The sequence below is a fragment of the Hyla sarda genome, chromosome 2, assembly GCF_029499605.1.
Source record: "Hyla sarda isolate aHylSar1 chromosome 2, aHylSar1.hap1, whole genome shotgun sequence".
Classification (NCBI taxonomy): domain Eukaryota; kingdom Metazoa; phylum Chordata; class Amphibia; order Anura; family Hylidae; genus Hyla; species Hyla sarda.
Genome location: NC_079190.1, coordinates 305,233,529 through 305,249,617, shown reverse-complemented (window position 1 = coordinate 305,249,617; position 16,089 = coordinate 305,233,529). Strand labels below are relative to the sequence as shown.

General features: G+C 40.2%; 1 protein-coding gene across 1 annotated transcript in view; it reads left to right on the top strand.

The window, feature by feature from the left end:
* The window catches only part of TNNI1 (troponin I1, slow skeletal type), an 84,802-nt gene that overhangs the window by 6,270 nt on the left and 62,443 nt on the right, over nt 1–16,089 (top strand). Inside the window, exon 2 of the mRNA XM_056560146.1 lies at nt 7,677–7,718. Within this exon, the coding sequence (XP_056416121.1) occupies nt 7,677–7,718 (42 nt within the window). The remainder of the gene's footprint in view (nt 1–7,676; nt 7,719–16,089) is intronic.

Here is a 16,089-nt window from a genome sequence, read left to right as displayed (position 1 = left end):
CATTTTAAACGTCACAATCAACTTTGATTGCGGTGTCTAAGGGGTTAATGCCGGGCATCACCACGATTGGTGATGTCCAGCATTAGAAACGGGTCCTGGTAGCTATCAGGATCAGCTCGTGAGCCCGCACTATTGCATGGGAGCGGGCGCAGGGTGTACAGGTATTCCCTGCATCCTTAAAAGGATACTCCACCATAAACATCTTATCCACGATCTCCGTGAGTTTTCTAACTGGCTAAATAGACTTAACTGATAAGCCTTAATGAATCTATCATATTGGGGAGCACTAACACTGTTTTGCCACATCAAAAATTCTAAACTCTACTTAAAAAATGGCGGAAAACTTCAGTTTTTTTTTTCTTTTATGATTGGTCCTTTTTTGAGGTGTTTGCAACAGCAATTGCAAAACAGCAATTCTTGGGCCATAAATAGCTGAAAAAAGCTATTTTATGGCGATAGAATTTTATTGACTAGATATTACCAGGCATTTTTCCATAAAGTACAACAGAAAAGGAAAAAAAATGTTTTTTTGAGCTGTAAAATTGACCCAAAATACTGTGTGCCAATACAGCCACAGTGTCCATTCTCTGACATGTTAAAATTTGGCATGGGCAACGTCGTCACTGCAGATGTTTTGGACTGCATCATAGGGCTTTGGCAGCATTATAGCTGTAAGAGAATCATGGGAGATTTGCAGGGTGGACCATTTATATGGATACACCTTAATAAAATGGGAATGGTTGGTGATATTAACTTCTTGTTTGTGGCACATTAGTATATGTTAGGGGGGAAACTTTTCAAGATGGGTGGTGACCATGGCGGCCATTTTGAAATCGGAGGGTCATGTGACACATCAAACTTATTGGGAATTTCACAAGAAAAACAATGATGTGCTTGGTTTTAACATAACTTTATTCTTTCATGAGTTATTTACAAGTATCTGACCACTTATAAAATGTGTTCAATGTGCTGCCCATTGTGTTGGATTGTCAATGCAACCCTCTTCTCCCACTCTTCACACACTGATAGCAACACCGCAGGAGAAATGCTAGCACAGGCTTCCAGAATCCGTAGTTTCAGGTGCTGCACATCTCGTATCTTCACAGCATAGACAATTGCCTTCAGATGACCCAAAAGATAAAAGTCTAAGGGGGTGAGATTGGGAGACCTTGGGGGCCAGTCAACTGGCCCACGGCGACCAATCCACTTTCCAGGAAACTGTTCATCTAGGAATGCTCTAACCTGACACCCATAATGTGGTGGTGCACCATCTTGCTGGAAAAACTCAGGGAACGTGCCAGGTCCGAGCATTCCTAGATGAACAGTTTGATAAGTTTGATGTGTCACATGACCCTCTTCCTATTGAAAAAACAAAAGTTGGATTCAAAATGGCCGACTTCAAAATGGTCACCACCCATCTTGAAAAGTTTCCCCCCTCACATATACTAATGTGCCACAAACAGGAAGTTAATATCACCAACCATTCACATTTTATTAAAGTGTATCCATATAAATGGCCTATACTGTATAATTTATTTGGTATATCCATTTTCCTTACAAGCTGAGAGTTTCAAAGTTAGAAGATTTTGGGATTTTCACCAAGAAAGGATGCAAGTAACGACAAAAATTTACCACTGTGTTAAAGTAGAATATGTCACAAAAAAAATCTCTGAATCAGAATAATCGGTAAAAGCATCTCAGAGTTATTAATGCATAAAGTGACAGTGGTCAGAATTGCAAAAAAGGGCTGCGTCCTTAAGGGGTTAAAGCACAGTGGAATTCAAAATTTATTTATTTTAGCAAATATGCCATTTTGCTTCATTTTGTCTGTAACACAGCGGGTGTGACAGAGAAATGCAACTCAATGTTTAATTCTGACATATTTAGAAGTATCCCATATGTGGCACTTGTATGCTACATGACTCACACGCAGGCCTCAGACATGATGGAGCACCGTGTGGATATTGGCTATTCCTTTTTTTTTTTAAGGATATTTTGTAAACATCTTATTAAGAAGCAGAGGCCTTTTGGGTTCCAAAATATGTTTGCAAGACAAATTGATGTTTTCATTGGTACCATTTTGGGGTACACTCTGGTCACTTTTTATTCAATATTTTATGAGGTGGTATGAAAAAAAAAATGTCGTTCTTCGCACTTTACATGTTCTTTTTAGTCTGCTCTTTGGTACAATTATGGCGATACCTAATTTATATACATTGTTAATAGTTTACCACATTTACATCACAAAAATAATTTTTTGTTAAAACAATTTTTGAGTATCCCCATATTCTAAGAGCTGCAACCTTTTTATTTTTTCACCAATAGAACTGTGTGAGGGCTTTTTTGTGGGATAAGTAGCTGTTTTCAATTGTACTATTTTAGGGTATATCTGACAAGTTTTTATTTATTTGTAAAAAATTTTGAGGCGTTCATCGTGCGGGTTAAATAATGTGAGTTCTATTGCTTTGGCTGTTACGGACGCAGTAATACTGTATTTTTTGTATTTATATTTATTGTTTATTTTTTTATTTATTTACAGTATTTATTTATTTTTTTACTTCCATAGCCAGGTAACCAGAGGCCATTTGAAGGTATCTGGTTACGATTGCATCGTGGGGTCTCAATGGAGAACTGAGGGAGCGCCCCCCCCCCCCCTCTGTCACTGCTATTAGTGTGACTGCCGCACTGAAGGGGTTAACCATCAGGATCGATCACCACCCGCACAGCTGTAGCGCAGTGATCGTGAATGGACACACATATATATATATATATATATGTCCATTTGTGGGAAGGGGTTAAACTCCTTCACTGTATTTGCAGTGACCACTTCTGCAGGAAAGCTAATCCATGCATCCACTACTCTCTTCCTGAGAAGGTATCTTTCCAGTTCTCTCTATCAATAATAGGGGCCTCTTTTAGGTCCCACAGTGTAATAATGCCCCTTTGTGTGGCCTAGATAGTAATAATCTCCCCATTTTTGCCGCTTACAGAGTAAAAATGCCAACTTTGTGCTCAATGAAGCATTAAAATGGCAACCACACCTGACACCTCATCATGGCTGTATTCTTTCTACTGTATGGTTGGCAGCTGGAGTACTATATACAGTAGTTTATACCAAAGACTGATGGTAAAGTTCCTCAGAACATTCCCTTGGAGTATAGAGCATCACATTAACTGGCCCCACACCCATGTGAATACAACCTAGGCCCATCAAGAGATTGTCTGTTACCTCCGAGGGGCCCTCCCAACAATGGCCTTGTCCCTCTAAAGTAATTGATAAATAGGTTAATACACACAAATGGTGAATCTGTATTTTTTATCCTTCTTCTGACTTGCGTTCCACTGCTACATGCCATTCTGATGCATACAAAGGAATGCTAAGCTTGGTAATATAATCAAGAGGAACTACTTAGGCGCATATCTTTACAGCCTTACAGGGAGAGAATGGAAGTAAAGAAAATGAAAAAAAAAAAAAAAAAAAGATTTTGAATCTGCATCTTTGTCTCTTTAGCTCTCTTTTAAAGTGTAATGTTAATCTTTTTCCTGATCTTCAGAAAGATGTATGTCCATGCTGAGCAGTAACCTTATGTTGCCAAGTGGGTCATGCACAGGTCCATTTCTAATTATTGAGACTGGTTGCCTTGGCACCTGTCCTGCCCAACATATATGTTCATCTCTCTGAAGACCTGGCAGAAGAATAAAATTACAGGTGAACTTTCATATCCTGCTATGCTTCAATTTATAAACAAATTTCTCATTTGGTTAATGATTTCGTTTTTTTTTTTTTTTTTTTTTGCCTACAGGAGATCTATTTCCTTTGAGTCATGCCAGAACCGTAAGTATATATGGAGCTTCAGTAAAGGAAAGCCCTATGGCCACAATTAATCTGTAAAATCAACTACCTGCTAGTTAATTCTACCACTTGAATATAAAGCATAGCCATAAGGCTAGGTGTCCACTTGTTTTTTTTTACACCTAAAAAACACCAGAAAAAACCGCCAGAAAAACTGCCACAGCTTTTTCCTGCATTTTGGCATTTTTTTCTGGTGTTTTTGCTGGTGTGTGAAAACAGCCAATTTTGTACCTTGTGGCAGTTTTTTCACTGCCTTCAGGCTACCACTCAGTGGATCGGATGCTGAGTGTGCGGTTCACAGAGTGTAAGGAGTTATAGAGTGATGTACAGCATCACTACTCACCTCCCCAGGCCGTATAGTATACAGGGGTGCATAGTGTACCAGTGTATACTATACTGACAGGACTCCCTGCTCCTATAGCCCCTTTGGGCGGTAAACAGTATATACAGCTATCTATAGATAGCTGTATATAGTGTATTAAGAAGCCGACGTCCAATTACCACCCTGGCTCCTGTCCCGGCTAAATCTGTGTAATTCCGCCCCCTTGTGATGACGTCATTAGTGGAGGGGCTACAGTCAGGAACCAGGGTGGTAAGTGTGAGGCTTTGTTAACATTGTACATTTTGTATAATGTGAACAGACCCTTCTGGTAGTGTCTTCCCAGAAAGGGAGCCTCCATCTGTTGCTAAACTACAACTCCCAGCATGCCTGGACAGTCAAAGGCTGTCTGGGCATGCTGGTAGTTGTAGTTTTGCAACAACTGGAGGCTCCCTGTTTGGGAAGACATTGCATTATGGGTGCTCTCCCCAGCGGAGAGCACCAAAAATTTACTAGCCCATTTTTCATGTTTTTTTTTCCTTCTCGTTTCAGATGCATGTATGCAGAGGATTACGGCAGATTCGGTGGACTACAGAGATAAACTGGATTTTTTTTCTTTAACAAAAATGGCTAGCGAAGGCTGTGGGGGAGTGTTTTTTTAAATAAAATAATTTTTCCAATGTGTCACTTTTTTTTAATCAAATTTTCAGGCTTAGTAGTGGAAGCCACCTTATAGACGGAATCCATTGCTAAGCGTTAGCCCCCAAAGCAGCTAGTGCTAACCCCAAAATATTACCTATTACCCACTGCCACAGGGGTACCAGGAAGAGCCGGTATTAACAGGCTCGGAGCATAAAAAATGGTGCTCCTGGGTCTAGGCGGTAACAGGCTGGCATTATTTAGGCTTGGGAGGGCCAGCAGCAATGTTCCTCGCCCACCCTGGTAACATCAGGCTGTTGCTGCTTGGTTGGTATCTGGCTGCGAATAAAAATATGGGGAACCCTATGCATTTCTTAAATTTTTTTATTTATTAAAAGAAAAGCCTAGAGTTCTCTGTATTTCATTCTCAGCCAGATGGCAACAAGCAGCAACAGCCTGACGTTACCAGGGTGGGTGAGGACCATTGTTACTGTCCCTCCCCAACCTGTTACCACCTAGGCCCAGGAGCGCCATTTTTGCTGCTATGGGCCTGTTGGTACCGACTCTTCCTGGTACCCTGGGGTGGTGGGTACCGGGGTAATACTTAAGGGTTAGCGCTAGCTCCATCTTAGTAATGGATTCTGTCTATAACACGTCTTCTGCTACTAAGCCTGAAAATTTAATAAAAAAAAAAACACATTGGAAGAATTATTTTATAAAAAAAAACACTCCCCAACAGCCCTCGTTAGCCATTTTATTAAAAGAACAAAAAAATTCATTTCATTGCCATAGTCCACTGAATCTGCCATAATTCTCTGTATACATGGATCTGAAACGAGGAGAAAAATAAACACGAAAAATGCGTTAGTACATTTCTGCAATTGACATAATGCAATGTCTTCCCAAACAGGGAGCCTCTTTAGTTCTTGTGATACTACAACTCCTAGCATGCCCAGACAGCCTTTGGCCCACCCCTTGCGACGTCACACTGTGCCCCTTCCATTTATGTCTATACTTCATATCTATAACCCCCCAAAATACAAAAGTGAAATCTCCTTGGAAATCTCTGAGGCGATCTCCGTGCAGCACCCGTGCCGCACCTGACATTCTAAACAGTAAGTTTAGAACGCTGGGTTTTCACACGTGACATCATGCAACACCCCCTCCATTCATGTCTATAGGAGAGGGCGTGGCAGTCCCCAGGTGTGGCATGGTGCTACACGAAGATCGCGGGGGTCCCAGTGGATTCCTTTGGATAGGGGATAAGATGTCTGTGGGCAGAGTACTCCTATAATCCTTAAAACAGCACTGTTGGAACCAGAACAATTTATCTGGATTTCACTTTTGCATTTCCTGTACTTATAGATATGAAGTAAATGACTGAATGGAGCCACCCAAGTATGATCTGGGGGCCCCAATTATTTATATATTAGAGTTGAGCTCAATATGACTGACCCCCAGTCAGCGGTTGTGTGTGTGCATTACACATCAGCCCTCATTAAGACACTTGTCCAGATTTATTAATCTGCCTGAAACCAAAGCAACCAATCATGCAATTAGCTCTGGTTAAATGAAAATTAAGCTGTGATTGGTTGTTATGGGGATAAGCAGATAATGTTGGTTTCAGGGACATTGATTAATATGGGCCCATTTGTTTATGCATTTTTATGCGTAGACCATGCAGGGCCAGACTTTATGTTTTCTTGTATTATTCAAAGTTTATTGAAATGACAGTGACCATTTAAAAGGGTTGTCTGGGGAGCAGAAAATCCATTGCCTGTTCTTCCCCTACCTCATTTCTGCCCTCTCCATGGCTTGAAAGAATACTTTCTGCAACTGGCACCTGCCCTCTGACAACCTTTAAGCTCTCTGTATTTATCAACATAAATGTTCAAATCATCCCACCTAAATAACCTACTTTTCTGTTTCTTTCTTTGTGCAACCAACATCAGAGAGGTAAGAAACTACATTACTATATTGATTAAAAAAAGAGAAAAAATCATTCTGTACAGTTTGTTCCTTCATATAAAATATGCAGTGCAATTTTTACAGCTAAAAGTGTTTTTTAGTATGTCATTAGTTTCACCTGCATTAACGTGTTGGTACAGACAGGTAGTGCAGGTGAAAGTGGTGACATTAATACTTACCTGGTCCCGTTCCGCAATCTTCCACCGTATTTTTGTTCTGCTAGCAGCGGGACCAAGCAGTGGACAGCAGCAGTCACATCACAAAGCTCTGTCCATGTTCCAGGTCGGCCTGGAACAGAAGATACGGCGGAAGAACCACAGCACGGAACGGGACAAGGTAAGTATGGTTGTCATCAGGGTCACCTGCAGTACCTGTCTGTACCAACAGGTTAGTGCAGGTGAAATTGATGACAGATTTGCTTTAAAGGCTTTGTATATCTTATTCCCTGCTTTATCTTTATTTTCCCTGCCCAGTCAGCACTATTTTATTTACAGTAATTTTAGTACAATTTTTTTTTATTTTGCTATTTATTTTCTTAATGTATCTTAACTTTGATGCCATTATGCTGCCCCAGGCACTCCAACTGAATACACCCTATTAGGATGATTCTAGAAACATTTTTTATGCAGATCTGTCACAAATGCACAGCATAAAGTGTGTTTTCACTGTGGATCTCATTGCCTGTACACTGTAATTTAAAGAGGTACTCCGGCCCTAATACATCTTATCCCCTATCCAAAGGATAGGGTATAAGATGTATGATCGCGGGGGTCTCGCCTCAATCTGTCATTCCGCACCCACCTTTGTGAGCTCTCCTTTTATATCTGCAACACATTATCAACAACAAAAAAACTGACAGAAATATATAAACATTTATTTTGTTTTTTTTTATCATAGAGAAAGTCAAAGATTTCAGCTTCACGCAAACTCTTGTTAAAGGTAATATTATATATTCTGTATGTGTTTTATGTGTAAGGACCTGTACACGAAACATTTTGCTGTCCTTTTCAAATTTCCATAGTTTAATAAATGTCTGTCTGTCTGTCAGAATTCTATTAGGATGCATTTTTATTTATTTTTTGAACAGACAAAATATAAAAAATTAAAAAATGTATCACATTTTTGTAGAATGCAAGTCAACTTGTACTCATGACCCCCAACAGACCAATTACTTGCTATTGATTGTGGTGATCCTCCTGCAATTTCCCTGGGGTATGAATATATCACACCAGTCAAAAGTCAGGGCACCAAATTGTGAAATGTGACAAATAAAATGTCCATGAGAACGACATGGAAGAGGCAGAGCTGAGCATAACTCCAAGATCATGGTACACATGTGCAGAAGCTTACACAGCATTTCATATATACCGTAATTGTCTACATTCTCTAACAAAAATTAAAGTATTACATACACGTAAAATATTGTACTGAATCTGGAGATTTTGGACCAGCATTGGGAAACAACTATATTACAAAGCTAATGTCCAGTCACATGTACAATATGTTACCATGGTTCCCTTTATCATATATATGTTCATGCCTAGCAGGAGACCAAACTTATGATGTGCATGTGGGACACAGATCTCAAAGGCTTCAGTGATGTTGCGCCTGTTGGGCTACGCCCACTTTCTCCTGCCAGGAGCTCACACAATGTGAGCAGGGCAAAAGGTATGATACAGAGCTTTTTAAATCTCTGAAAATGTTTCTAAGGGCAAGGAGGGGTGTTAGGAGTAGTTAGGGAATATAATCTGAGTTAGTTTAGAAAATGTAGTTTGATAACCGATGCTCTTTAAAAAAAAAGTTATTGATTTATATTTAATTTATTTTTATTGATTCTGAGGATAAAAAGTATCAATTGATTAAATATTAATAAGATTGCAACAATTATCTAGGTTGTATAAGTGAAGCACATAAAGAAATATCAAAGTGCATTAATATAAATGTGAATTTTATGTAGTGCGAAGTGCAAGATAAGAGAATCCTAGAACGGGTGGCAAAATATTTAAACTAGGCATGTGAAGGGTGGACCAAGCAGAAAATAAAGTGGCAGTGGTTAGAGAGGGTCAGTCCACAAGGGGAGATATATCCAAACCTGTGTAGAAAAGTGGTGCATTTGCCCATAGTAACCAATCAGATCGCTTCTTACATTTTTTTTAAGGCCTATGAAAAATGAAAGAAACAATCTGAGTGGTTGCTATGGGCAACTGAACAACTCTTTCTCTACACGTTTCAAAAAAAATAAAAATAAAATCTCACCCATTGTGCTTTGGTGGTGAAGTGGACTGTGGAGGTAGGATAAGAGTAAGGAGATCCATGTGTTACAAACTAGCAGTGAAAACAAATGCATCAAACAATATTTATTTTAAATGTATAACACTAGATGGTAGCTTAAAGGGGTATTGCAGGATTTTCTTTTTTATTTGACTATGCTACAGGGGCTGTAAAGTTAGTGTAGTTCATAATATAGTGTCTGTACCTGTGTGTGACGGTTTTCACAATTCTTATGTGATTTTAACCCCAATATTTATTTTTAACAGCATACAAAATGACTGTTTTCTCACTCTACAGCTGATGACAGGGAGCCTGTCTGCTTCAATTGGTGGAGAGATCGCTTGGTGGGAGAGAGATCAATCTGCAACTAATGCAACAGCTGTAGGCACCCTGATTGAAAACCACAGGTCTTTTGAATGGATGCAGCTCACCTATGTTTCAATGGAAGGGGTGGCTGATGTGTGGGAAGGAGGAAAATGGAATTATGTTTTTTTTAGGCAAAGGAGGAAATTCAAACAGGAAATACCAGTTCACAAAAAGCTAGCCACAGTGTTATGGTAATCTCACAACATAGCCATTTAGCCCCAAGACAAGCGCAGATCCTTCCTAAGCATGTCCATTACTGTCTGGCAGGTACGTACTGAAATCACCTTATGGTGGATAACACCTTTAACCCCTTAAGGACTCAGCCCATTTGGACCTTAAGGACTCAGACAATTTTATTTTTACGCTTTTGTTTTTTCCTCCTCCCCTTCAAAAAATCATAACTCTTTTATATTTTCATCCACAGACTAGTATGAGGGCTTGTTTTTTGCGCGACCAGTTGTCCGTTGTAATGCCATCACTCACTTTACCATAAAATGTATGGCACAACCAAAAAAAATACTATTTGTGTGGGGAAATTAAAAAGAAAACCGCAATTTTGCTAATTTTGGAAGGTTTTGTTTTCGTGCCGTACAATTTATGGTAAAAATGACATGTGTTTTTTATTCTCTGGGTCAATACGATTAAAATGATACCCATGATTATACACTTTTCCACTACTGTTGCGCTTAAAAAAAAATCGCAAACTTTTTAACCAAATTAGTACGTTTAAATCCCCCTATTTTGAAGACCTATAACTTTTTCATTTTTCCGTATAAGCGGCAGTATGAGGGCTCATTTTTTGCGCCGTCATCTGTACTTTTTATTAATACCATATTTGCTTATATAAAACTTTTATTAAATTTTTTTTGGGAATAAAATGTTATAAAAAAGCAGCTATTTTGGATTTTTTTTTTACGTTCACGCCGTTCACCGTACGGGATAATTTAAATTTTTTTTTAATAGTACGGATATTTACGCACGCGGTGATACCAAATATGTATATAAAATAATTTTTTTTTACACTTTTTGGGGGTAAAATCGGGAAAAAGGGACAATTTACGTTTTTATTGGGGGGAGGGGGTTTTTCAAATTTTTTTTACTTACATTTTTTTACTTTTTTTACTTTTATTTTTACACTCTTATAGTCCCCATAGGGGACTATTTATAGCAACCATTCGATTGCTAATCCTGTTCAGTGCTATGTATAGGACATAGCACTGATCAGGGTTATCAGTCATCTTCTGCTCTGGTCTGCGGGAAGGCAGATCAGAGCAGAAGACTCCCGGAAGACAGCGGAGGCAGGTGAGGGGACCTCCGTCTGCCGTGCAGGATGATCGGATCACTGCAGCAGCGCTGCGGGTGATCCGATCATCCTGTTAAGTGATCGCGATGCTGCAGATGCCGTGATCTGTATTGATCACGGCATCTGAGGGGTTAATGGTGGACATCCGCGGGATCACGGGTGTCCGCCATTACCGGCGGGTCCCTGGCTGCGATCCACAGCCAGGACTTGCCGCGCATGATGCCGGCATCGCTCTGATGCCCGCGGTTATGCTCAGGACGTAAATGTACATCCTGGTGCGTTAAGTACCATATCACCAGGACGTACATTTACGTCCTGCGTCGTTAAGGGGTTAAAGAGGTACTCAAGTGGAAAACTATTTTTTTTAAATCAACTGGTGCCAGAAAGTTAAACAGATTTGTAAATTACTTTTATTTAAAAAAAAAAAATTCCAGTACTTATCAGCTGCTGTATGCTGCAGAGGAAGTTGTATAGTTTTTTTCAGTCTGACCACAGTGCACTCTGCTTCCACCTCTGTCCATGTCAGGAACTGGCCAGAGTAGGATCAAGTCCCCATAGCAAACCCCTACTGCTCTGGACAGTTCCTGATATGGACAGAGGTGGCAGCAGGGAGCACTGTGGTCAGACATAAAAAAGCGATACAACTTCCTCCGTAGCATACAGCAGTTGATAAGCATTGGAAGGGTTAAAGGGGTATTCCAGGCCAAAACTTTTTTTTATATATCAACTGGCTCCGGATAGCTAAACAGATTTGTCAATTACTTCTATAAAAAAATCTTAATCCTTCCAATAGTTATTAGCTTCTGAAGTTGAGTTGTTGTTTTCTGTCTAACTGCTATCTTATGACTCGCGTCCCGGGAGCTGTGCAGTTCCTATGGGGATATTCTCCCATCATGCACAGCTCCCGGGACGTGACATCATCATTGAGCAGTTAGACAGAAAACTTCAGAAGCTAATAACTATTGGAAGGATTAAGATTTTTTTAATAGAAGTAATTTACAAAACTGTTTAACTTTCCGGAGCCAGTTAATATATATATATATATATATATATTAAAAAGGTTTTGCCTGGAGTACCCCTTTAAGATTTTTATATAAAGTATGTGCTCTGCACTCCAGACTGGCTCTAGAAAATCCATGAAAGGATAAGCAATCTGGCTGCCTGAACAGTGGATCACCACTTCAGAAATATACAATGAGATATACAGCTTCCTCTCTCACAATCAGCACACATCACTCCCAATTACTGGATTACCCTCCATTGCAAGTATGTTAATGCCTGCTTAGGAGCCAGCATACCCAGCATCTCTGCCTCATTCCCCTTTGTTCCTATGTGCCCGCCCTTGAGATAAGATGCAATGTCACTGAACAAGCAGCTGGTTGTGTGTTGTGAGATTTGTGAAAATCTTGGTAATAGTGATCACAGTATTATTACATTCTGTTTAAAGTGTAGAAAACTAAAAACATGTCAGGAGGGTAAAAACATAATTTTAAAAAGGCCAATTTCCCCAGGTTAAGGGCTGAACTTTAGGACATAGACTGGGATAAATTGTTCTCATATACTGATACAGGTGATCAATAGGAGATCTTTAAATTTAACCTGGAGAAAAATGTTGCTAAATATATTCATATAGGCAACAGGTGTAATCACTTAATCCAATCTGTAATCTATATGGGATTTTATTTTAAGTGATGTTAAGAATAAATGTAAAAAAAAAAAAAGGTATGAAAAAATTCAAATCAGAGTGGTCAGCTTTAGCATTCTCTCCTGCAGTGCCAAATGCTGCAACAGTTTCTAGCGTATCTACGTGCCTTTTATTATAAAGACTGTGCATGCTCCTGATTCCCTTCCCCTACTATTCCCTGCCAGGTCTTCTTGTACCTTGGACCTGTGCCTGATATCTCGACTCTGCCTCTGCTTGATTCCTTGGTATCTTGGTGCTTCTCCTGTAAATGACCTGGACTGAGCTAACACCATATCAGCTCTGCTATATCAGACTTTATTTGCTGTGCTTATACCATCTACAGCATCAGCTCACCCCTCCTGCATGTATCTCTGGTGCTTGGCTTCTTGGCACTCTGGCCTGCCAGGCCAGCTGCCACTTAAAAGGACAACTGTTGCGGTAGCAACCAGGTATCTCACATGTGGCTGAAGTACTGGAGCAGGATAAGGGGTGAAAACCAAGGGACCACTTCTTTCCCAAGTTTTGCCCTAAACGTAACCAGTAAGTGGCACAGCGGGTCCACATCCATTGGGGCGTTACAGCTTATAATGAAAAATAGATACAGGAATAGGTAACAATTATTAGTATTCCAAATGATAGCCAGCATGGTTTTACTAAGGACTAAATTCAGTAGAAGCCTAGACAGAGGGGTGGCTGTAAATATTGGGGGGATTTATCATTGTGTTTAAAGGGGGGGGGGGGTCATCTATTTTTGTGGCAATGGTGCATTTATGTCACATTTTTCTGATGCAACTGGCCTCCAAATGTCGCAAACACAGACAACCTCCAACCACACTTAGAGAACTGCCTGTGCTTACTCCAGAAAGTTATACTAGCCAAATTTACCACATTATGTGAAACCAAATGATAACTTTGGCACAAGACAGACAGAATTTCAACCAGAAAACATGCTAAACAACCAGGATGATAACAAAAACCTGTTTTCATAAATTCCCTCTATAGTGTTTTTGTAGTTATTGGGAGCTGCTCTGCTATCACCCATTGTCAACACTACAAACAATGTACAAAGCTGAGGCTTTTGACTCCCATACACTGTTTAGTTCTGGCATTGTGGCTGATCAGCTGATCAGCGGGTATTACTGTTGATGTCCTATCCTGTGGATAAGCAATCAGTAGTTTAGGCTGGAAAACCCATTTAAAACTGTTCATCATTGCCCTCAACAGCTACAACATAAGCAAATAAAATAAATAAATAACTAAAAACACAACTGCCAATGACCATCTTCTGTGACATAGATGCATTTAACATTGATATCATAGACCTATTAACTAATGCATCCATATTATAAAATATCAACTATATTAAATCCACATAAATTAATAACTGTTTTGAGTGAACAGAGGAGAGACTTTAAAGGGGTACTACCGTGCTGACAAAGTATCCGCTATCGAAAGGATAGGGGATAAGTTGCCTGATCGCGCAGGGTCCTGCCGCTGGGGACCCCCGCGATCTCGCATTCAGCACCCCGCTCTCATCAGGCCCCAGAGCGAACATCCGCTCCGGGTCTGATGACGGGGCCGGTGATCGTGACGTCACAGCTCCGCCCCGTGTGACGTCACGCTCCGCCCCTCAATGCAAGTCTATGGCAGGGGGTGGGACAGCTTTGTTTGTGCAATTTGAGATGACAGATTTAAAAGAAAAAATTATTATATGAAATAAATTAATAACTGACACTTGTGTTTGTGATCTTTGACATTATAACAAAGTAAAATAATAAAACTACTAAGTACTAAAAGTAAAACTAAAATAAATTAAAATGGTACGTGATATATCAGTTTCGTTTTCGAGTTTCTATAGTAACCTAGTAACATAGTTCGTAAGGTTGAAAAAAGACCAGAGTCCATCTAGTTCAACCTATAACCCTAATGAGTCCCTATTGAGTTCATCCAGGGGAAGGCTAAAAACCCTCATACTAGAGGTAAAAATTCCTTTCCGACTCCAAATATGGCAGTCAGAATAAATCCCTGGATCAACGTTCTGTCCCTATAAATCTAGTATACATAACCAGCGATGTTATTATTCTCCAAAAATGCATCCAGACCCCTTTATAACTCTTTTACAGAGTTCACCATGACCACCTCCTCCGAGAGAGAATTCCACAGTCTCACTGCTCTTACAGAAAAAAAAAAAAAACACCTATGGTGTTGTAGAAACCTTCTTTCCTCTAGACGTAGAGGATGCCCCCTTGTTATGAATACAGTCCTGGGTATAAATAGATCATGGGAGAGATCTCTGTACTGTCCCCTGATATATTTATACATAGTTATTAGGTCGCCCTTAAGTCTTTTTTCTAAACTAAATAACCCTAATTCTGATAATCTTTCTGGGTACTGTAGTCCTCCCATTCCCCGTATTACTCTGGTTGCCCGTCTTTGAACCCTCTCCAGCTCCACTATATCTTTCTTGTACACTGGTGCCCAGTACTGTACACAGTATTCTATGGGTGGTCTGACTGGTGATTTGTACTGCGGTAGAATTATTTCCTTGTTGTGGGCATCTATGCCCCTATTGATGCACCCCATGATTTTAGGGTTGGGGTACTCAACTACTTTTAGTAAGGGTCCACTTATCCAGGTCTGCCCCTAAATATAATACTGCCAGACAATGTACCCCCTGGATATTATAATGCCACACACTGTTCCTTCCAAATATAACACTTCCACCCATAGTGCCTCTGAACATAATACTGCCACACACTGTACTTCTTAAATATTATACTGCCACACACTTTTCCCCTGAGTATAATACTGCCACACACCATGCCCTTGAATGTGCCCATCTAATGTACTGTTCCACTGTGCCCCCCTAATGTACTGTGCAACTAGGCCCTCTAATGCACTTTGCTGATGTTACTTCTAAGAATTTTGAAACTCTGTTATGAATGCTGCAACAGGTAATTTCAGACGAATAGCAGATTTATAACCTGACTTGTGAAAAAAGATATGTTAAGTTCCATTATTTAAGTCAGTGAACTATTCAGTATAACTCATATTACTACAATAGAATCTCCCAATAGCGGACACTCACGGGGAATAAAAAAAGTGTCCACTATTGGGAGAAAAGGCTTAAACATCTTTCTAAATGATGAGATACTGTTCTGTACTCACTCCAGAGTGTAATTACCTACAAAACACAATAAAAAGCTAAATATAAATAAATCATTTTGCACTGTAATAAGTCTTTAAAAAAATCTCAACAATATAATTAATTAGGAAAAGTAATGCCAAATCATTCCCCCTGCAATGCCAAATCATTTCCCCATTCCCTCAACCCACTGATCTTCTTACTTATTACCTGGCCAGCAGGCAGTGACGGGTGGTGCTCCTCTGCGCCTCACTCAATGAAAGGAGCTGCGGCTGCCAGCAGTGACGAGTGACGCTCGTCACTGCAGCTGCCCTCAGTGAGTGAGGTGCAGAGGAGCGTCACTTGTCACTTCGGACAGCCACTGCTGCTCACTGTCCTCACTGAGTGAAGCACAGAGGAGCGTCACTCATCACTGCCCGCTGGCCAGGTAAGAAGTAAGAAGAGGAGGGGGATGAGGGAATGATTTGGCATGGGGGGGGGGGGGGGAATGATTCGGCATGGGGGGTAATGATTTGGCATGGGGATGAGGGAATGATTTGGC